Genomic DNA, 23716 nt, shown 5'->3' on the forward strand with positions numbered 1-23716 from the left:
AGAATTAGTCCAACGATCAAGTAATGAAAACTTCGGAGTCAAATTGCCCTCCCCCAGAACGCGGGGAAACTAAGGGTTGTAACTTGTGTGCCAGGGTATATAAAGTTTTATGGAAGAGGTGGTCGTATAAACTCCGAAGGGGATTCAAATGATTCGAAATTCAAAGTTGTATTTCCCTTTTTAAGAGTCAGAAGTGATTAATGGCAACTAGCCCTCCCACCCTCCCCACTAAGCTTCTTTTCCCCAAATGTGCCCGATCAAATTAGTTATATAGCCATTTTGTTCAAAATTGACCAAAAATGATACAACAAAAACTCCAGGGATAACAACGCCAACCCCCATAACCTGGGGGCGAGTGTTGTAAGTTATGCCCAAAGGGGATATAAGGTTTTTATGGAAGGAATGGTAGTTTAAACTTCAGAGGAGACTCATTTGATTGTAAATCGGGATTTGTAATGCCCTTTTTAAAAGTCACAAGTGATCAGAGGGCTGCGGGCGTCCCCCCATCATTGGCACTTTACTGAAAAAGAATTATATTACAAATATTTTCTATTGTATTTATTGCAACATTGAAAACAAACATAAAATTACAGTAAAATTAAATTCTGAACTGATGAGCTTTCAGCAATTAATATCAGTAGTAACCTATCAATTACTTCTAAGGATTAATTAAAAAAAACTTTTTTTCAGTTTTTCAAAGAAAAGTAAAGAACTCCATTAAACAAAAAATGAGCAAAATAAAATCAAATAATCTACCAAGCGTCAAACTACCACAAATCAGCATCGACAAATAAATGAGACTCAAAACGAACAGAAATTACAATAAATAACTGAGTCAAACTCAAATCGAGCAGAAATTAACACAAATTGGGCGCAAAACCCCTATATCTTCCCAAGGCCAGAACAAAATTTGCTCTTCACTGAAAAAAAATTTATGTTTTTACTTTTATAACTTAAGTAAATCAAATAATATTAAGATTTTGATTACTAAATATCAGTATATATTAAACTGACAATGCACATTCGTTTGTATTTTTTCAGCCTTGGGAATTCATAGGGGTTTTGCGCCCAACTTATGTTAATTTCTGCTCGTTTCGAGTTTGACTCGGTTATTTATTTTAATTTCTGTTCGTTTTGGGTTTCACTTACTTGTCGATGCTGATTTGTGGTAGTTTGACGGTTGGTAGATTATTTGATTTTATTTTGCTCATTTTTTGTTTAGTGGAGTTCTTTACTTTTCTTTGAAAAACATATTTTGTGGAAATATTTTTTTTTTTATTAATTTCTGTTCGTTTTATATTGACATAGTCTTTTCAGGGGGAAAAATAACATTTTAAATGTTTTCGTTTTTTAAGACTTTATAGTTTGGCCTGCTATTTGTATGCTGGAGAAAAATTTTCAGGAATTTTAAACAATATATACCCTTTAAAACATTAGACCACAAATGGTTGTGTTTAATTTAATTTCATATCTCCTCTAGTTGACCTGAAATAGAAAACATGATACCTTTCGCAAAAAATCTGTTTACTGTCTTTTATAGCTTGGTTGAACCTACGCTATTTTTATTTGGATAAATTTTAAGAGCTGAAGTAGCCCCGAAAGTTTGAACATAATACACTCAGTCGTTCTTGGGATAATGCTGAGATGCCTTATTGGGAATTACTATTATCACAGTGCATTTTGATTTAATCTAAAGGCAACATTTAGTTTTTAAACATATTGGGCAATGGGGAGGGTGGGGGTGTTAGGGGAATTAGTTGCCCTACAATCACTTTTGACTATTAAAAAGGGCATCGGCCCTTTCTGTTTTCAATCGAAGGAGCCCCTTTCGAAGTTCCCACGAGACTCCTTCGATCCGAAGTGCCCTGGTCTAAACAACAACAACAACAACAAAAAATATCACTAATCATTTTCGACTATTAAAATGACATTAGCCCTTTGAATTTCAAATCGAATGAGCCGTTTTTTGAAGTTTCTGCGACAACGCCTTCTATAAAAACCTTATATGCCCCAGGGCATAACTTAAACCCCTGCCCTGAGTGCTCCGGGGGAGTATCCTCCTCAAAAACATATTTTCTATCTGGAAATCAACTACGCTGAACAAAATGGCTATATCAAAATTTTTATTGGATGTGTTTGGGGGAATGATGGGCGTGGGGGGGGGGGCTAGGCGCTCCCCAATCACTTTCGACTATTAAAAAGGGCACTAGCCCTGTTAATTTCCAATCGAATGAGTCGTTTTTGAATTTTCTACGACAAATCCTTATATAGAAACCGTATATGCCCCCACGGCCGAACTTAAAAACCATTCCCTGAGGGGTGTGGGGGAATGTCCACCTCAAAAACATATTTTTATCTGGAAATGAACTACGCTGAACAAAATGGCTATCTCAAACTGTTGTGGGGGGGTGTGGGGGGGAATGATGGGCGTGGGGGGGCGGCTAGTTGTCCTTCAATCCCTTTCGACGATTAAAAAGGGCTCTATCCCTTTGAATTTCCAATTGAATGAGCCTTTTTTGAAGTTTCTACGACAACTCCTTCTATAGAACCCTTATATGACCCCAGGTCATAACTTAAAACCCTTGCCCCGAGGGTTGTGGGGGAGTGTCCTTCTCAAATACATATTTTTATCTGGAAATGAACTACGCTGAACAAAATGGCAATCTCAAAATTTTGATTGGATGTGTGTGGGGGAATGATGGGCGTGGGGGGGGGGGGAGGCTAGTTGCCCTTCAATCCCTTTCGACTATTAAAAAGGGCTCTAGCCCTTTGAATTTCCAATTGAATGAGCCTGTTTTGAAGTTTCTACGACAACACCTTCTCTGAGAAACTTATATACCCTCAGAGCATAACTTAAGACCCTGGCCTTGAGGGTTGTGGGGGAGTGTCCTCCTCAAAAACATATTTTCTCTTTGGAATTCTACTACGCTCAACAAAACAGCTATCTCAAAATTTCGATTGGATGTGTTTGGGGGAATGCTTGGCGTGAGGGGAGGAGCTAGTTGCCCTCCAATCCCTTTCGACTATTAAAAAGGGCACTAGAACTCTCGATTTCTAATCGAATGAGCCCCTTTTGAAGTCTCTACGACGACCCCTTCTATATTAAGTGCCCTGCTTTGAAGAAAAAAAAAATAATAAACTGTAGGCTACATTGTGTCAATTGATCTTATATGCCCTCAGGGCATAACTTAAAACCCTTGCCCTGAGGGTTTTGGGGGAGTTTCCTCCTCAAAAACATATTTTATATATGTAAATGAACTACGCTGAACAAAATGGCTATCTCCAAATTTTGATTGGATGTGTTTGGGGGAATGATGGGTACGGGAGGGGGGCTAGTTGCCCTCCTATCTCTTTCAACTATTAAAAAGGGCACTAGCCCTTGGAATTTCCAATCGGAAGAGCCCCTTTTGAAGTTTCTACGACAGCGCCTTCTATAAAAACCTTATATGCCCCCAAAGCATAAATTAAAACCCTTGCCCTGAGGGTTGTGGGGGAGTGTCCTCCTCAGAAACATATTTTCTATCTGGAAATAAACTACGTTGAAGAAAATGGCTATCTCACAATTTTGATTGGATGTGTTTGGGGGAAAGATGGGCGTGGGGGGGGGGGGCTTTTTGCCCACCAATCCCTTTCGACTATTAAAAAGGGATCTAGCCCTTTGAATTTCCAATTGAATGAGCCTGTTTTAAAGTTTCTACGACAAAGCCTTCTATAAAAACCTTATATGCCCCCAGGGCATAACTTAAAATCCTTGCCCTGAGGGTTGTGGAGGAGTGTCCTCCTCAAAAACGCATTTTCAATCTGGAAATCAACTACGCTGAACGAAATGGCTATCTCAAAATTTCGATTGGATGTGTTTGGGGGAATGATTGGCTTGAGGGGGGCTAGTTGCCCTCCAATCACTTTCAAATATTTAAAAGGGTACTAGAACTCTCGATTTCTAATTGAATGAGCCCCTTTTGAAGTCTCTACGACGACCCCTTCTATATGAAGCGCCCTGCTTTGAAGAAAAAAAAACTGTACATTGTGTCAATTGATCTTATATGCCCTCAGGGCATTACTTAAAACCCCTGCCCCGATGGTTGTGGGGGAGTGTCCTCCTCAAAAACAAATTTTCTATCTGGAAATGAACTATGCTGAACAAAATGGCTATCTCAAAATTTTGATTGGATGTGTTTGGGGGAATGATGGGTACGGGAGGGGGGCTAGTTGCCCTCCTATCACTTTCGACTATTAAAAAGGGCACTAGCCCTTTGAATTTCCAATCGAATGAGCCCCTTTTGAAGCCTCTACGACAGCGCCTTCTATAAAAACCTTATATGCCCCCAGGGCATAACTTAAAACCCTTGCTCTGAGGGTTGTGGGGGAGTGTTCTCCTCAAAAAAATATTTTCTATCTGGAAATTAACTAGCCTACGCTGAACAAAATGGCCATCTCAAAATTTTGATTGGATGTGTTTGGGGGAATGACGGGCGTGGGGGGATTGGCTAGTTGCCCTACAATCACTTTTGACTTTTGAAAAGGGCACTAGCCACTCCAATTTACAATCGAATGAGTCCTTTTCGAAGTTTCTACGACACCTACTTTGATACGAAGTGCCCGGGTATGGAGAAAAAAACCAAAAACACATTGTGCCCACATCGTTCTTTACTTAGGCAGCGCTAGCGCGCACGGACCAAGCAGACTGGTTTCTGGGCCAATAGTTGTATGAGAATACTGCGAGTACACCATATACGGCGACCTGGATGGAATTTGAGAATGAAGCTAGATTTTTAAACATGTATGTTTAACCTGTATTTTATGTAGGTCAATGATCCTAGAATATGATGTATGCTCAGTATCGCATAATATTAAATGGTCTTAACTAGGCACATAAATAATCGGATAAAACTAGATGAGAATAATAAGGATATCATTTTATATTGGGTTGAATGAAACAGGTAAAAGGGTTAAAATTGCTTAACAGTTAAGGTAAGTCTGTGGGAATGGTAAGTCTCACGCAACATGACATAAACTAGAAAATAATTAGAATAAGTCATTGGTACCAATCTGTGGAAACGGTTAGCGGTGACAAGGTGATCTTGTGACTTGACCTAGCTTATCTTCTTAGCAGTGGTCGCTATAATACTCAAGTACATAATAAGGAGTGTGGGCAATATAAAATATTCTTTAGCAATGGAGTATGCTAAAAAGTTGAAACTAATAAAGTCGTAGGCGCCAGGAAAAGTATTTTAATATAGAAATTCAGAACATTGCGACTTGACCTAGCTTATATTCTTAGCTGTGGTTGCTATAATACACAAGTACATAATGAGTGTGGGCAATATAAAATATTCTTTGGCAATGGAGTATGCTAAAAAGTTGAAACTAATAAAGTCGTAGGCGGCAAGAAAAGAATTTTAATATAGAAATTCCGAACAATCCTTAGAAATCAAAAGATATTATTCTGTCATTTCCCTCATAGGGCTGTCATATCATCACTTGGAATAGATATTAATGAATCACTTAGAATAGAATAATGAATTTGAAAAGTATTGCTCAGTATTGGGGCATGTAAGTAAGGAGTGACTCGGCCCAATAAAAAAACGGGAATCTTGTAACAATAGATGCATCAAAGAAATTGGCTTTTTATGCTCATTTCAAATATATAAAATTCATTAAGTTTAATGTTACCCCATCAAAAGCTACTAGCCTGAAAATTTTGTCTGAGTTTTTGAAAAGAGGGGAAACACTCCCAAAAAGTAAAGAAATCTTAATGAAGATCATACCATCTGATTCAGCATATCAAATAACGCTATAGAAGAGGTTTCTAGCTCCCATCTGCAAAAATGAGGAGTTTTGTATCTTTTTTTGCCAGAAGAAAGAACATGGATGAGTGTTTATTTGTTTTGTTTTTTTGGAGTTTGTTTGTTTCTTGTTTTCCCCAGGAGTGATCACATAGAATCAATGGTCTTAGAAGATTGGGGGACGGCTCGTTTGGACGGACATTAAAAGTTATAGTGCCATTTTAAGTGACCAAAAAGATTGGAGGGCAACTAGGCCCCTCCCACATCTCTTTCACAAAAGTCATCCGATCAAAATTTTGAGATAGCCATTTCGTTCAGCTTATTTGGAAATCCAACACTTACGCCTCTGGGGATGACATGATCCGTCCATAGCCCCTGGAAAAAGGGGTGTATGTTATGAAACTTGCCCAATGGGTATACCGACATTTTTCGGGGCGGGGCATTTTCTTTGTGGGGGAGAATTTTCAAGAGGAAAAATTTTCTTGGGGAGGGAAGTTTCTGAAGGTGAACTTTCCAGGGGAAATTATACATGGGGGGAATTTGCTAGAGTTCCTGTACGAGATTCTTTTTATTTATCTTTGTTTCTCTTTGGTATTTGTCATCTTCCATGTAGAGATGTTCCGGGGGAATTTTTTAGGGGCAATTTTCAGCGGGGTAAAATTTCTTTGTTTTATTTTTTTTTTTGGGGGGGGGGGTTTGCGGGAGAATATCTCCTTAGGGAAATTTTCTGTGCGAGAAATTCTCCATGTGGGATTTTTCTACAGGAGAAAGTTTTCATTTGGGGCGATGGGAGGGATCTCTTAGAACAATTTTCCACGGAGGGGGATTTCCGACATGATTTGAAAAATGATCAGATTAAATACAAAACAATTTTTTTAATGAAACTAGGCTAAGGTGAATTTTCCGCTGAAAATTCTCTAGGGGAATTTTCCGCTGAAAATTCTTTAGAGGAATTTTCCGCAGGAAATTTTCCAGGGGAATTTTCAGCGAGGATAGAATTGTTGGGGGGAATTTTCTGTGGATGGTGGAGGTGGAATTACTTGAAAAAGGATAAGAAATTAAAATAAAAGCTTTTTCAAAAGTTCCTTTTTCCAACTGAAGTAAGGAGCAACATTAAAACTTAAAAGGAGCAGAAATTATTCCGTATATGAGGGGCTACGGTCTCCTCAATACTTCGCTCTTTACGCTAAAGTTTGACTTTTTTCAAATTTTTTCAAGAACGCCTCCTGAAACACAAGGGCTGTTTAATTACAATAAGAAGCTATTTTTAAAGTACTAAAAACCTTTAGCGTGAAGAGCTGGGTATTGAGAAGGGGGCAGTTCCTTATATACGGAGCAATTTCTGCTTGTTTCAAGCTTTAATGTTGCTCCTTACTTTCAATTGAAAGAATCTTTTGAAAAAAGTGTTTTTTATTTAATCAAACAGTTCGTGGTAACGAACTCTAAGCAAGGAGCGACCCGGCTCAATGGTAACCGAAAGTCTAAAAAACGGAATTTTGATACCAATAGATACATCCAAAGAATCAGATTTTAATTGTGATTTCAAATATATAAGTTTCATCAAGTTTAATCTTACCCATCAAAAGTTACGAACCTGAGAAAACATAGGTTTCAAGCTCATATCTGCAAAAATCTGCAACTTTGTATTTTTTGCCAGAAGAAAAATATACGAATATAGAAGTTCGTTACGTAAGTTAATTTGTAAATTACGTCAGAACCAAATTTAGAGACAGCCATTTAGCAAAAGAAGAGTAAAATTTTCATGCAAATTTTGTTTACTTATTCAATGACGGTGAGCCAAAATAAAAGCTGCATTAACTAAAAAACGATCAGAAATTAAATTTAAAAAAACAAGTTTTTTAAACTGAAATTAAGGAGCGACATTAAAACTTAAAACGAACAGAAATTATTCCATGTATGAAAGGGGCTGTCCCCTCCTCAACGCCTCACTCTTTACGCTAAAGTTTGACTTTCTCACAACTCTATTTTTGTTAAACAATAAAAAACTATAGCGTAAAGAGCGAGGCGTTGAGGATGGGACAGCCCCTTTCATATACGGAATAATTTCTGTTTGTTTTAAGTTTTAATGTCGCTCCTTACTTTCAGTTTAAAAAACTTGTTTTTTTATATTTAATAGTAAGAAAGGATGACATGTGCTTATGCTTTGGCAAAATTGCAACTTCAAATCCTCTAGATTTAAAGTTTTTTTTTGTATTTTCATTACAAATACCTTTTTTTTGTATTTCATCGAAAAATGACTTTTTGTATTTTCACTGACTAGTTGAAAAAAAAAATCGTCCCCTCTAGATATATAAAAATACACTCCCTAACTCCCTAACTTCTAAATCCAAAGAGATTCAATATGGATTCCAAAGAAAAGTAAAGAGTTATATTTAAACTTTAAACGAGCAGAAGTAAAGCCATATGAACGATGGTAGTTTAAGCGGTGTGTTATTTATTTTTCATAATATTAACAAGAACAAAATAATATCAAAATGCTGCTCATTGTTTTTAAATAAGAACTGCCATAAGTAAAAGCAGGGAATTCGCACTTTCTGATGATTTAAGTTTCATGAGAACTCAATTTCTCTATCTCCGGCACAAAATAAAAGATATTGATTTTTTTTCTGAAATTTCCAGGAAAATAGATGTCAGCTTTTAGTTGTCTATTGTTTAAGTTACGGTAAGAAGGCCCAATCCATTCTAAATAGTTTAGCCACACAAACTAAATAGATTTATAATGGACGAGATAGGGCGATTGGGCCTGTTGATTGTTCTTCTCTCTAAAGGGTCCATTTCCTTATTGCAACTTTTCTTGCCAAGGGCGAAAATTCTAAATCTGATAGATTTAAAATCAATGGTGTTAAACCCACAGTCGACAACTCTTCTTTAGATCAATCCACCTGGAGACGGAGAACTGCCCGGAGACAACTTTTTCAAACTCTCTTAAAGCCTTGAGTGTCATTTGCAATTAACTGAAAGCAATATGGGTACTTGTTGGTTATTGGAAACACATTCAAGAACTACGCATAGGTTACATCCCAGAAAACCGGTTTCATAGCTACAAAAACAAGTGATGGATGATACAATGCATTATACTTAAGATAGAATGCTTTGGACTTGTATGATTTGGGCTATATATTTGCACATTAGTTTACTAAAATTTTGTTTCTAAAGTATTATTTTATCATCATGTTTTGTTGTTTTTCATTAAAATTAACCTAAATTCACTTTTGGGTGTGCTTCCAATAACAGACAAGTACCGCAATATGTATTTGGAGAGTTTTGTTTTTATTTGTCAAAAAACAACAGCCATAAAAAGGAAATCATGTTGATAAGCACGATTTAAGGAAAGAAGAAGATTTTCTTAGAATAATTATTTTTTTTTACTTAGTTAAGTTTTAATATTTTAAAAGGATACTTTCCGTGAAGAATTTCTTTTTGATTCTATGTCATTAAAACATATTAATTGAAAAAAAAATTTCGAACACGAAGTTTTTCAAAGAAAAGTGAAGAGCCATGTCATGGTTACATCTATCTGCAACCTAGTAAAGAAGAAACCATGACCCATAGCAATCAAAAATTAAAAAATGCATTAAAACATACTGGCCTGTACATGGTTACTGTCATTGTTACAGCTATCTGCAACCTAGTAAACAAGAAACCACGACCCATATCAATCAAAAATTAAAAAATGCATTAAAACATACTGGCCTGTACATGGTTTCTGTCATGGTTACAGGTATCTGCAACCTAGTAAAGAAGAAACCACGACCTATAGCAATCAAAAATTAAAAAGATGCATATCAATACTTGCCAGTGAGAAAAAATTGCTATTCATTGCTGATTCAGGAACTATTATCTCAATTTGTATCTTTGATAACTATTATCTCAATTTCTTTTTATTTCTTCAGTGCTAGCGTGTCACTGGAATATCATAGATTTCAGGGCTCAATTGATAACACACATCTTTTGAAGGTTACATTTTTAGGGTATGATGTCATATTTTAGGGATTTAGCTGTCTGACTACTTTTGGTTTATTCTTTACTTGATTCCAACGAAGAAAAAGCCAAAGGCTTTTTCATGTGTGTCATTTATAATTAAAAAAAGTTTAAACTCAAGATCAGCAGAAATAAAGTCTCATAATAACTCGTAGAAATTGAAGAAATTAACTACTAGAAATCGTAGAAAAACGAGTAGGAATTGAATTGAATATTGAAGTAAAACTTAAAACAAACGAAATTACTACAAGCAGTTTGGCTACTTTTACAGTTAGGAGAGGGAGAAGGGGACAATAGCCAAACTCCTGTTTGTAGTAACCGTTTTAAGTTTGACTTGAATCTTCACTTGATTTAAGGTTTATTCATTCATCGATACCAATATCTGCTATCTTTATGTTTGAAATAATCATTTATTTTAATTTCTGTTCGTTTTGGGCTTCATTTAATCTTGGTATGAATTTCTGGCTGTATCTTAGCCGTATCTGACATATTGCAGATACGCTCTTTTGACAACCTAGATATGGGCAGTGTTTTCTAATTTAGTTGACCATCCCCTGATCTGACTTGGGTAGGAAAACTGTCCTTTGTTTAGTTTAACATCCTTCTCATCATTCCATGAAAGTTTCACCACAATACTCTTAGTTGCTCCTTAGATATTGCAGATAAGCCATTTTGATGACCTCAATGCAAATAGTGTCTTTTGACTTAGTTTATTATCTCCGTGAAGATTAACTGAAAGTTTCAACTTAATGCTCTTACTTGTTCCTGAGCTACTGCATATGCGCCTTCTTGACAACCTGGATTCACATAGCGGTCTTTTGATTTGGTTCAACATCCCCATCCTCCTTTGATTTGGTTCAGATATATTCATTTGAGTGTATCTGAAAGTGATTCCCTGTGTGATTTGAGTAATTGTGACTCCTTGATCCTCTACCCTGATTCACTTTATGGTGGTACTGAGTTGTTGCAGATACTTCCTTTTGACAACCTAGGTGCAAATAGTGTCTTTTGGTTTGGTTCAACATACCCTCAACAGTTGAGACAACAAGTCTCAATTGAATACTCGTAGTTGTTCCTGACGTATTGCAGATACGCAGTTTTGACAAACTGGGTGCACATAGTGTCTTTTGATTAAGCTCGATCCTTTCCTCCAAGTATTAATTTGGTCTTCACTTCTCCCTCTAACACTCCCTAAAAATTTCAATTTCAGACCCTGAGCCGTTCCCTAAATTTTGCATAACGCTATTCCTCTCAACGTTCTCTGAAAGTTTCAACTTAATATCCTTAGCTGTTCCTGAGAAATTGCAAATACACCCTCTTGACTAACCTAGTTCAACGTCGTTTGATCTAGTTCAGCGTCCTCCTGAACATTTCCCGAACTTAGTACTCTTGGCCGTTCTTGAGAGATTGCAGAAAGTCTGCAATCTCATTTTGACAGCCTGGAATGTATTATGCCTTTCGTAGTTCAACACAAGATGTTTCTGGCGTTTATTTTGAAGCTTCATTCAACAAAACTGATTTCAAAAAGTAATTCAACAAAAAGTAACGTGTAAGAGCGCATCAGCTATTATGAAGGAATGGTGATAGGGATGAAATAAAAACCGAATTCTCACATTGGCTTACTCATACTGAAAACAACGGAGTTGGTGCTTTTAATCTCACGAACTTTCCGAGGGTAAGCACGAACGGGAAAGCTGCAAAATCCATTTGCAACCTGGGCTGACATGCTAGGTGCACCATTTTTACAAACTGGTTTGCTAAGTACTTCACGTCTAAGAGTTGAGGGTTTCTGCCTCCTAACTTTTTAAGGCAAGGAACAAACGTTTCCTTCGTTTATTCCTTCCCTTAAAAATTACATTCTTTTCAGATCTAATTGGCACACTAGGTGCCTCATTTCTAAGATTTGAGAGCTGTTACCCTGTACCTTCTCGAACCTTTTGGGGGATTTACGCATTCTAAAATGTGCAGGCTGATATCTCTCAATATCTCATCCCTGTTAATAAGGGAGGGCCCGAAAGTGAGTTAGATTGATTTAGTACCAGATTTGAGTACTAGTTGTGTTGTCCTAGAACTTGAGGTCTGGTATGTCTCTATCTCTCGAGAGGATAGGCTACTAGGAAATCATAAAAACTAGTGCTTTACTGGAAGCTGATCTTGCTTGAGGTTTCTTGTTAAAGAATTCTTGTTAGAAAAAATATACCATTCACATACCTAACGGCACAGAGGTGGAAAAGGCGAGGCGGGCATCATGAGCCTCGGTGGGAACTTTTGTTGGACGGGGGGGGGGAGGGACAAGTGCTACCAGGAGCTTTGTTTTCAGCGATTTGAAATGTTAGTATTTTTCTATTCCTAATTATATAATAATGTTGCAATGGATTTAAAAGTGTGTATAAAATTTATTTTAGCTGCGTTGAAGATTAAAAGTACCACAGAATTCCCATTACAGTAATACCTCTTTCCGTCCGCTCGAAATTCAATAGTGAAATTATTATTTAAGATTTATTGAAACTACTGCTATTCATCGAAAATGTTGATTAAATTTTCCTCTAATGAACCTTTCTCCAATTTTCTACAATTATCTGGTCCTTATGGTAAGGATGGAAAAAAGAGACCAATTCACGGCATACACATTGATTTTACTATGTCAATGCTTTTGTGTTGACTTTGTTATTTTTGCAATCGCACTAAGATAATATTTACTGCATGTTTTATTTTAGGTTCACACTTGTCAAGGAGTCACGTCTTTCAGACTTACGTTCATTTTTTGAGTCTCTTATCAGTGTATAGTTCTTTAGATGTGATCCGGATTTTGAACTATTCTTAGTTTTTATGTAAAAGTTGAACCTTGTTGAGCTTTAAACACACTATTCGTAAGAGTTTTTATTTATTTTTCACAGTAGTGATGTTAGGAGTAATATTTTGCACTCTAGAGCAGCTGCACAGTCTGGTTATTTATTATTATTATATTTAACATATGGAAATATAAAATCATGGCTAACTTAACCCCCACCTATCAGCATACAACTTCAAATTTATCCTCTTTCTAACCTTTTCATTGTAATTTTAATATATCTCTCCATTGAAGTCATTGTGCTACTAAATCGTCCTAAGAGTTGAATTCTGTTAAATTTTATTACAACTATGCCGAATAGTTTTTTTTCTGTGTTTAGATGCACTTAATAATAATCAATAGTAAATCAAACAGTTCTTGATAAAGAACGTGTTAACGACTCGGCCCAGTAGTAACCGAAACTCTAAAAAAAATAATTTTTATAAATCAAAAGAATTGGCTTTTCATGCTGAGTCCAAATATATAAAATTCATTAAGTTCAATGCTATCCATCAAAAGCTACGAGCCTGAGAAATTTTGCCTGATTTCCTTAAAAAACAGGGGGGAAGCCTTCCAGACAGTCAAGTGATCTTAATGAAGATCACTCCACGAACAGGCGTTGGATTTAGCTGATAGAAAAACACTAGCGATGACCCTGTTCTTGTATGGTATGTTAGTGTGTTTCAAGAGAATAATATTGCTGTGGTTAAGATAGGAAGTAAGTTTAGTGGTTGGTTAGGTGTGAAGTCAGGAGTTACGCAGGGTCTTGTCTTATTCCCTTTTGAACGGGTTTTTCAAATCGTCTTAAGAGTTGAATTCTGTTAATTTTTTTTTTAACTATACCGAATAGTTTTTTTCCGTATTTAGATGCACCTAATAAATAATAAAAATAAATCAAACACTTCTTTGTAAAGAACGTGGTGACGACTCGGCCCAGTAGTAACCGAAACTCTAAAAAAAAGATTTTTTATAAATCAAAAGAATTGGCTTTTTATGCTGATTTCAAATATATAAAATTCATTAAATTCAATGCAATCCATCAAAAGCTACGAACCTGAGAAATGTTGCCCGATTTTCTAAAAAAAGGGGGAAATCCTCCCAGACAGTCAAGTGAGCTTGATGAAGATCACTCCACGAATAGGCGTTGGATTACTAGCTGATAGAAAAGTACTAGCGATGGCTCTGTTCTTGTATGGTATGTTAGTATGTTTCACGAGAATAATATTGTTGGGGTTAAGATAGGAAGTAAGTTTAGTGGTTGGTTAGGTGTGAAGTCAGGAGTTACGCAAGGTCTTGTTTTATTCTCTTTTGAACGGCTTATTTTTACCCCGTTTGTATAAGAGTTTTCGATTCTTTTAGTACTGCCTCACTCCTTCTCTCTTTACAAATCTTCCTTCACTTTTGAATCATTGAACATTTTCTCATTCTTTTCTATATAATTTTTTACAGCTTTATCATGATTTAACCAATTCTCAAAATGTTCCTCTCGTCTCCCTGCAACTCTCTCTTTATCACAAACTATGGCTCTGGTCTTATTTGTAACTGGGGCAAGCCCTGACTGATCACTTTCTCTCCATTTTTTAATATTAATCTTACTATTATACCGTCTGACTGCGTCCTTTAGATCGTAAACAATGTTATCTATAGCCTTGTATATACGGGAATTTTAAAATATTTAACTTTATGGAATAATTCAAGAATCCTTTAATGCTTCATATAATCATTAGTGACAGAATATTCCTTTTATTCTTTTTTATGATAGTTCAAACAATAAAAGTAATTTGGCCTCAGTAACGTCTCTTTGACGCTTTCCTTATTTCTTTGTTTATTATAGCGAATTATGTCGATTCTTCAGGAGGAGAGGAAAAATTGCACCTTCAATAAACTTGAAATTACAAATTTACTTGACGGATCTGCCAAAGCGACTGAGAACAGAAGAGAACTAGGTAATGTAGCCTTTAGAGTGTTTATTGATATATCAATGTAGATGAGAAAATTATTCCAGCCATGACTGAAAGGCCCAGAGAAAAAAAAATCACTAGTCTAGAAAGGAGTTATTATGAATGCAAACATGCTAACTTCAAGTCTTAATCTGGCTTTTTCTAGTTAAAACTAATAAAATAGTTAAGTTTTTAGAAAGTTAAGCGATCGAAATTTTGTTGTTTTTTTCGAGCAACTTGAAGTGCAATATATTTTGACTACTGAGAATCAAACGTACACGTAAAGCCTAATAGCTCCAGACAGACTCATCTGGGAAATCTACTAGCATAGATATGTACTGGCTGAATCTTTTTTTTTGTAGGGGGGGGGGGGAGACCGGGTAGTTTTTTCCAGGGATGGTGTTAGAAATACGATAAAATCACATTTTTTGGCCACCAATTTTCTCGAAGGGGAAATCATTTTTATGAATCAATTGGGTGGCTCCTGCTCCCCAGTCTGAATTGTAGAGGACCCTACTGGTATTTGCATTGTTTTAAATATATCTATAAATTAAGGTCTTTTTTTTGGAAATGATCTGTTTTCTGTAACCTTTTTAGAGTAGTTTTTTTCCCTGCAAAAATAGCAATGAAAGTTGTTAACATGCAGCTTTCCTTCTTATTCAGGATGTAAAATGCACCAAAGTACAAATCAGTGGTTGCTCACCTCTTTATTGTGGATCTAAGAGAATCCAGCGAATACTTCCATTCTAGCTTTTCTCTGGTAACTCAGATCACTTTCCTTCGGAAACAGGTCTGTTTTATTTACTTCTCTTTAAGTGTCACTGTAATGGAAAAAATGCCACTTGCTTTAAAAAACGAAAAAGGGTGTTTGAAAGCAGTTTTACTGCTGCAGCCATGCTATTTGTTTGAACATGCATTGTGCTACATGTTAATTCATTCAGTCCCCCCAATTTATAAGCCAACTGTTGAATTTTGTGCCTGGCCACATGTTTGACCATAGCATTCAGTTTGCCCACAAATGTATACACAATACCCATAAAAAAGGGCTTAATTTCATTTTATTTTTTTATAACACTAAAAAAAAAAAAACTAAGAGTGTTTTTAGAACACCCTTCTGAAACTTAACAGGCTTGACTCATTTTTTTTCATATATCTTACTGCCATCTCAATATAATAAGAAGTTTCTGGTTTCCCAGAAGGCTTTATACTTCAGTTTATTACTTGCAGAAGCAGTTAAAAAATAAAGAGTAAGAAATTAAAAATTCCTTTGTCTTATCATTGAGGCTTGTAAAAATTGTCAGTATATAAAGGACAATTTTCTAGAAACAGTCAAACAACGCTAAGTCATTTGTCAATACGCTAAATTTCTTTATATTTGTGTAGTAACATAAATTGCTTTGAATTCTTACAGTCGGACTACTGTCTCTAATGTTTTATTGTGAGAAATTATTGATGTCTAAATCTTAAACAGGTGTACGAACTTGCTGAAAATTTAAGTAAAATGCTTGATGATTGGTTTATATGATAATAGGAAATACAAAGGAAAGTTAAAGAGTTATGTATTCCATTTCACTTAACTATTTAGCCTGACTGACCGGAAAGGGGCTGGCACATTTTCCTTCCCTGGGAATGTTTTGGATAAATATTTAATTAAGCTGCTTCAATTTGATTATTTTGTTTGTTACTTTTCATCTCTAAAAGTAAGATTCATTTAAAGACATATTTGAAGTACAAAATGAATTCCACTGATAACGATTCCTTATCTTCTCTCTTATGAACCACTGAGTCTTTTTTTCCAGATAAACATAGTAATAGATTAGTGGATTGCACGATTATCGTCTCCCTGTACCCATATTGTTTGTAATAAACTCTCGTACCTCTAGATTTAAAATGTATTCTATAACGATTTCTTGTTTGTCTTTGTTCAGAAGAATTAATTGTTTTGATGGAGAACAGATGGCGCTGTAAAACACGCAGAATATATTTTTTAAGATTATAAAACTTACTTAGTAGTCATTGAGCTACATCGTGAAAGTAATGCTGATTTTTCAAGTTTAAGGTCATAGGAAACCAGCCGAAGTTAAAATTTTGTATTAATTGTTTAATCCGTTGCTCGCTTTTGGCTTAATTGTGATATATCCTGGAAAAGATAGAAAGTATATTTCTTATAAATTGGCATAGGATAAATATTGTTCTACGAAATGGGTGCTCGATTTTTTTTTTATCCCTCTTGGTTTTTTAACTAAAAGCAAGGACGGGGAGCCCAACTCTTAGCTCGGATACGCAGAGGCATCTATCAAACCCGATGTGTGCCTGTCAATAGCTTCCGATGACGTATCTGAACGGAAAAATTTAACCAGAACAATAGAAATTGATTTATGGAGAACCGTGATAGTTGTTAAAGAGGTGTAAATATTGAAGCTAAGTTTTGCATGTAAAAACCGCAGATTTTCGTAAAATCCCAGTGCAAAAATGCTGATACGTCCCTTCATATTCTGTTCTTCATATTTTAGTAATCTTCACGGCATAATTAGTCATATAATGTAGAGCTCAGTTAAGAAGATCTGTCACGAGGCTGTGATTCTTTAGTAGCAACCACAAAAAAGGTGTTCAGCAAATAAATTCTCAAGCTTTCTGTGCTCTTGCGTTAGTCCCGCGGCCATATCATAGACAGCCTTATTGCGCTGCCTATAATAGTAAGGAGCGATATGGGCCCAATGTATTATTATTTTTTTTATTATTTATTTATTTATTTTTATTTTTTTTTTAGACCAGGGCACTTCGTATCGAAGGAGTTGTCGTAGGAACTTTGAAAAGGGCTCATTCGATTGGGCTTTGAAAGGGCTAGTGCCTTTTTAAAATAGTTGAAAGTGATTGGAGGGCAACCCCTCCCACGCCCACCATTTCCCCAACCACGTCCAATCAACATTTCGAGATAGCCATTATGTTCAACATAGTTGAAAGGTCTGGAAATTATGTCTTTGAGGATAGGCTGATCCCCCCCCCCCAGCTCTCGGGGCAAGGGTTGTAATTTATATCCTGGGGGTATATAAGGTTCGTATAGAAAGGGCAGTCGTAGGAACTTTGGAGAGGACTAATTGGATTGGTAATCAGAAGTTCTAGTGCTCTTTTTAAGATTCAAAGTAATCGAATGGCGGATGACCAGGCTCCCCTCACACGCATTATATTTTCCCGAATTGTATCTGATAGAAATTCTGAGATGGTCATTTGTTGTCGTAGAAACTTCGAATAGTGCTCATTCGGTTGGAAATTGAAAGAGCTAATGTCCTTTATAGTAGTCAAAGTGATTGGGGGGCAACTAACCCCCCTCTCACGCCGATCATTTCCCAAAACACATCCAATCGAAATTTTGAGATAGCCATTTTGTTCAGCGTAGTTAAAAGGTCTATAAATTATGTCTTTGAGGATGACCACCCCTCACAGCCCTTAGGACAAGGGTTGCAAGTTTTGCCCCGAGGGCATATAAGGGTTTTATGGAAAGGGTGGTCGTAAAAACTCCGGAATAGGCTCATTTGATTGGAAATCAGAAGCTCTAGTGTCCTGTTTATGAGTAAAAGTGGTCGGAGGGCCGCCCCCTTCCCACGTCGTATTTTCCCGAAATGTATCTAATAGAAATTTTGAAATGGCTATTTGTTGTCGTAGAAACTTCAAAGAGGTGTCATTTGATTGGAAATTGAAAGGGCTAGTGCCTTTTTCAATTGTCAAAACTGATGGGAGGGCAACAAGCCCCCCCCCCCGGGGCCCACAATTCCCAAAACACATCTAATCAAAATTCTGAGATAGTCATTTTGTTCAGCGTAGTTGAAAGGTCTAGAAATTATTTCTTCAAAGATGACAAATATACCCCCCCCCCACTGCCCTCAGCGCAATGGTTGTAAGTTATGCCCAAAGGGCATATAAGGTTTTTATGGAAAGAGTGGATGTATAAACTCCAGAGGGGGCTCATTGGATTGGAGATCAGATGTTTTAGTGCCCTTTTTAAGAGTCAAAGTTATCGGGGGCAGCAACCCCCAAGTCGTATTTTTCCTAAATGTATTGGATATAAATTTTGAGATAGTCATTTGTTCAAAAATAGTACAAAGATCAGATAACAAGGCCTCGGGGGTTGACAGAATCCCCAAGAGTCTAGGGGTAGATAGATAGATAGATAGATAAACTTTTATTTTCGCCAAAATCTTCATGGAAATGCCAAATTTCTTTGGTATAGTCACATTAAAAAGCGAATATTAAAAAAAAAAAACACTAATCCTCCTGATTTTTATTATAAATATTTACAAAACTAGGTATAACACTTTTTGCTAACCGCTGATGGGCACAGCGTACCGGCTGATATTTCTCAACAGGCACTAAAACCCTGCCCGGGAGTCGTTTTGTTGTGGATTGAAGGTGGAAAAGGGTTTTGTGGATTGGGTGGATAAGAGATATTATTCCGAAATCCTTGCAGAGCTTATCTCTTCTTTTTTTCAGAGTTTGCATTTTAAACTTTTTCAGTAGCTCTTCATGCGACATTTCTGCCTGCTTCGATACTATTATTAGAGCTCTTTTCTGAGCTCTTTTGAGCCTGGCGCCTTGCTCAGCCGTCAGTCCAAAATGCCATACAGGAGCTGCATACTCCAGAATTGGGTAAATAAAAGATGTCAATATTCGGAGGAGGTGATCTGGAGGAGCACCATGTTTCGACATAATTTGCTGCATTTGCTTTTAGCCAATTTGCTACAAAACTTTTGTACATTTTGCTGAACAAGGGTGTCAAAGTTTTTGGCCTCACACCATCAAAATTAAGTTCAGTATCTTTTTTAGGAATTGGAGTAGCATACCCCGTTTTCCATATCTGTGGGTAAGCTGAAGAAGTTGAAATGCAATTAAAAATTTGTATTAGTGACTTAGTTAATTTGTCAGGAAATGTTTTTGTAAGTTCAATCGGAATATCTATGGGAGTTATACTAGTTTGTTTAAGTTTCTTTATTTTATTAACTAAAAAAAAGTTTTTTTTAACTGAAAGTAAGGAGCGACATTAAAACTTAAAGCGAACAGAAATTAATCAGTATATGAAAGGCGCTGTCCCCTCCTCAACGCCTTACTCTATACGCTAAAGTTTTTTATTGTTTAAAAAATAAAGTTGTGAGACAGAGTCAAACTTTAGCGTAAAGAGCGAGGCGTTCAGAAGGGGACAGTCCCTTTCATATACGGAATAATTTCTGTTTGTTTTAAGTTTGAATGTCGCTACTTACTTTCAGTTAAAAAAAATAAATTTTTTTTTGCTAATTTCTGAACGTTTTTGAATTAATGCAGCTTTGATTTTGGCTCAACGTACATGAATAATTAAAACGAAATTCGCATATTAATGTTCATTTTTTTGGCTAATTGGCTTTCTCGAAATTTTGTTCTGACGTAACTTACGAATTAACTAACGTAACAAATTTCTATATTCGTATGTCTTTTTTGCGTATATTAGGGAGTTCACTCCCTAGTCAATACCTCGCTCTTTACGCTAATAAAGTTCCAATTTTGTTCGAATCACACAAACCCCTGAAACACGAAGGCCGGTTAATTAGAATAGATAGCTCTTTTGAAAGTACTAAAAAAAACTTGAGCGTAAAGAGCGAGGTATTGACTAGGGAGCGAACCCCCTAATATAAGTAATAATTTCTGTTCGTTTTAAGTTTTAATGTTGCTTCTTACTTTCAGATGAAAAAAAACTTGGTTTTTTATTTAATTTCTGATCGTTTTTTAAATAATGCTGGGAAATCTGGCGCCCCCTTGATAGAAATGTGCCTTCCCCCAAGGAAATACCCTCCATGGAAATATCCTCCCCCGTAACCCCTACTCCCCCGTAACGCCTGTATGCTTCCCAATAACCAATACTATATGTAAACAATGGGCAAAGTTTATAACTTGCAGCCCTTCCCCCGGGAACAGTGGGGGATTAAGTCATCCTCAAAGACATATTAAGTAGATTTTTGACTATGCTGAAAAAAATGGTTATCTCGAAATTTTGATTGGGTGACTTTAGGAAAAAATGAGCGTGGGAGGGGGCCATGTTGCCCTCCAATTTTTTTGGTCACTCAAAAAGGGCACTATAACTTTTAATTGCCGTTCGGATGAGCCCTCTCACGATATTCTATGACTACTGGATCGATACCATAAACCTGAAAAAAAAAAAAAAAAAAAAAAAAAAAAAAAAATATAAACACATGCGTGATATTTATTTTGGCAAAAAATGCAAAATTCCACATTTAGGCAGAGAGAAGCTTGAAACTTCTATATTAGAGTTCTCTGATATACTGAATCTGACGGTAAGACTTTCATTAAAGTTTTGTGATATTTAGGGGCTGTTTTCCCCTTTTTGAAAAAAAGGCAGCTTTTCTCAGGCTCATGACAGTTGATGGGAAACATTATCCTGAATGAAATTTATATATTTAAAGTCAGCATAAAAATCTAATTTATCTGATGTATCTATTTTTATCAAAATTCTGTTTTTTAGAGTTTCGGTTACTATTGAGCCGGGTCCCTCCTTACTTACAGTTCGTTACCACGAACTGTTTGACTAAAAACTTGATCCTCAGAAATAGTAGCTAAAGGTATGCCATCATGTGGAATTTTCTGATACTCTTGGTTCGTTTTATGTACATTAAGAGGCGGTAAAGACTGGATTATTCTGCAAAATGACCATTTAACTGGTTAGCAATTGTTTCATCATTAGAATCAGAACAAAAATGAACACCACTAGGGGACTTTCCACAAATTCGTTTTGTTTCCTTATACCACATGCTAGGCTTTGATTCAAAAAGGTTATCAATTTTTTTGTGGTAATACTCAGCCACAGCTTTTCTTGTCATTTTACGTACTTGTAAGTTATGCCCCAGGGGCATTTAACGTTTTTATGGAAGAGGTGTCCGTGGAACTTCAGAAGAGGCTCATTTGATTGGAAATGCATAGTTTTAGCTCCTTTTTAAGAGTCGAACATGATGGAGAGCAGATAGCCCCCCCCCCTCCCTGACACCATCTTTTTCAGAAACGCATTCAAATTGAAAATGTGAGATAGCCATTTTGTTACCAATAGTCCAAAAATCATAAAACAATGTCTTTAGGGTGGACACAATCCCCCAGAATTCTAGGGCAAGGGTTGTAAGTTATGCCCCGGGGCATATAAGGCTTTTATGGAACAGGTGGTCGTATAAACTTTGGATTGGATGGAGCTCGTTTGATTGGATGTCGGAAGTTTTAGTACCCTTTTTAAGAGTCAAAATTGAATGAAGGGCGATCAGCCCCCTTAAGCGTACCATTTCCCAAAACACATCCGATCAAAATTTGAGAGATCTATTTTGTTTAGCATTATTGAAAGGTCTAGTAATTGTGTCTTTGGGGATGTCAACCTCCCCACAGTCCTCAGAACAAGGGCTGTAAGCTAGGCAATTTGTTCATTGTTTACACATAGTATTTGTTATTGAGATAGGTATGCGTTTGCCCGAGGCCATATTACCAAATAGGATGATTGATTATGTGCTACGTTTTTCAAAGAAACTGAAGATTTAGTGCAGAATTTGAGCATCTGGAGTAAGATAATTTTATTGTTTAGAACTCAAATTGTCTTATAGAAAAACTTGCAGCATTGTCCCCAGAGTTTGAACTATTTCATAACTCCCGCACATACTCACAAACCCACAAGCTGGAGCAAGCTAATACTTCCTTAAAAATTGCATGTTGCCACTTTAAAGATTGCATCTGTTTGATTTAGTAACTTGAACTGATGAATGACCCAGGAAGGGAAGGTGATAAGGAACTCTGCACTTGACCGATCGATATGAAGGAGGAAGCAGCAAAATCAAGGTTTGGCATGTCCTTTGACCGTTCGGTTCACCACGGGAGTGGAGCGATCATGAGTTATGGAAATTTAAATGGAACTTGAAATGGTAAATGGAACTTTAACCCGTCCTCTTTTAGCCGGATTATCAGCTATATTCACTGAATGATACTACTGAATTGCTACAGAATACGCCTCGAACTGACTTTGACACCGCTCAACATGAAGATCATTCTTCCTGCATTTCGAGAAAGCACATGGTTGTTGATAGAGTGAAGTCTCTTCTAGAATCCAGATTTTCGATCAATAATGACGATCTGCTCAATATTCATACGGTTGAGACACTCGATAGTGAGGTTACGGACAAGTTTCTCAGTGTGTTGACTCTTGGTAGCAGTGCGATTGAGCGATGGTTGTCTTCTCAAGTGTCTTTTAACAGAAACATTGGAAACTGCATGTGCCTACAGATAATTGCAACGAAATATTTAGATATCATGATAAAAAAGGCAATCTGATTTGATTCAAGGACAATTGTGGTTCTTAGAGCCACGAGGATCTTTATTCAAATCTGCAGTCTGTGTGTGTAAACAAGCCAAAACTAGAGGTTTACAACTCTTTAATATCAAATTCCAAGACAAAGGCAGGACCTGACCCAATTTTTATTTGAGGAATTTATTTAGTATTATAATTAGAACATTTTTATTTAAACAATAATATACATACAGTCTTAAAAAAAAACAGTCCACATGCCTAATGACATACTCAAGCGCTCCACTTCAACAATAGTAAAATTAAAGCAGCCTTAAACTAACTTGTCAAACAAAAACACTTATAAACACTACAAAAAATAATTGAACTATTACCCCGCAGATTTGACTTTCAGATAATTTTTAAGCAACCTCTGAAAGAAGCGTTTATCAGAATGCTCCCGGATTCTAGCTGGAATTGAGTTCCAAATTTTTGGCATAGTATGACGGATGCTGAGACACGCTCTTGATGTTTGACGATTTTCACTAACGTTGATTGCCTGGAAATAAATGGGGGAAAAAATTACGGAGCCGAAGGATGTTTTAAATGCTTTTGGCAAATATTTTAGCAATATTGTTTCTAAATTGGCATGGACTATTAATACACTGCTTAATTCTCCTCTTGTTCTAGGTAATGAACGGTTTGCAGAAAGCTCGTTTACTTTTTCGGAAAGTGTGCCTCAAGAGGTAAAAAATGATTCTAAAGCTTAAACAGAGTTTTTCTGCGGATGACTTTGGATTTTCAGCTCAAACTGTTAAGCAGATAGCGTCAAGTATTTCACCTTTATTGGCACATATTTTTAATC

The 23716-nt window shown here is 36.4% G+C and overlaps 1 protein-coding gene across 2 annotated transcripts in view; it reads left to right on the forward strand.

Moving 5' to 3' along the window:
- Positions 1 to 23716, forward strand: part of ACOX1 (acyl-CoA oxidase 1) — a 207211-nt gene that overhangs the window by 72158 nt on the left and 111337 nt on the right. The window contains exons 1-2 of one of the 2 annotated variants that reach the window (XM_089089660.1): positions 12532 to 12658; positions 14453 to 14564. In XM_089089660.1, the coding sequence (XP_088945786.1) occupies positions 14459 to 14564 (106 nt within the window). In that variant the 5' untranslated portion in view covers positions 12532 to 12658; positions 14453 to 14458. Of the gene's footprint in view, positions 1 to 12531; positions 12659 to 14452; positions 14565 to 23716 lie in introns of those variants that run through there. The other variant, XM_089089661.1, reaches the window with a different exon arrangement.

This window comes from Artemia sp. Qi Xiang Cuo, chromosome 5 (assembly GCF_049724085.1).
Source record: "Artemia sp. Qi Xiang Cuo chromosome 5, ASM4972408v1, whole genome shotgun sequence".
Taxonomy (NCBI): domain Eukaryota; kingdom Metazoa; phylum Arthropoda; class Branchiopoda; order Anostraca; family Artemiidae; genus Artemia; species Artemia sp. Qi Xiang Cuo.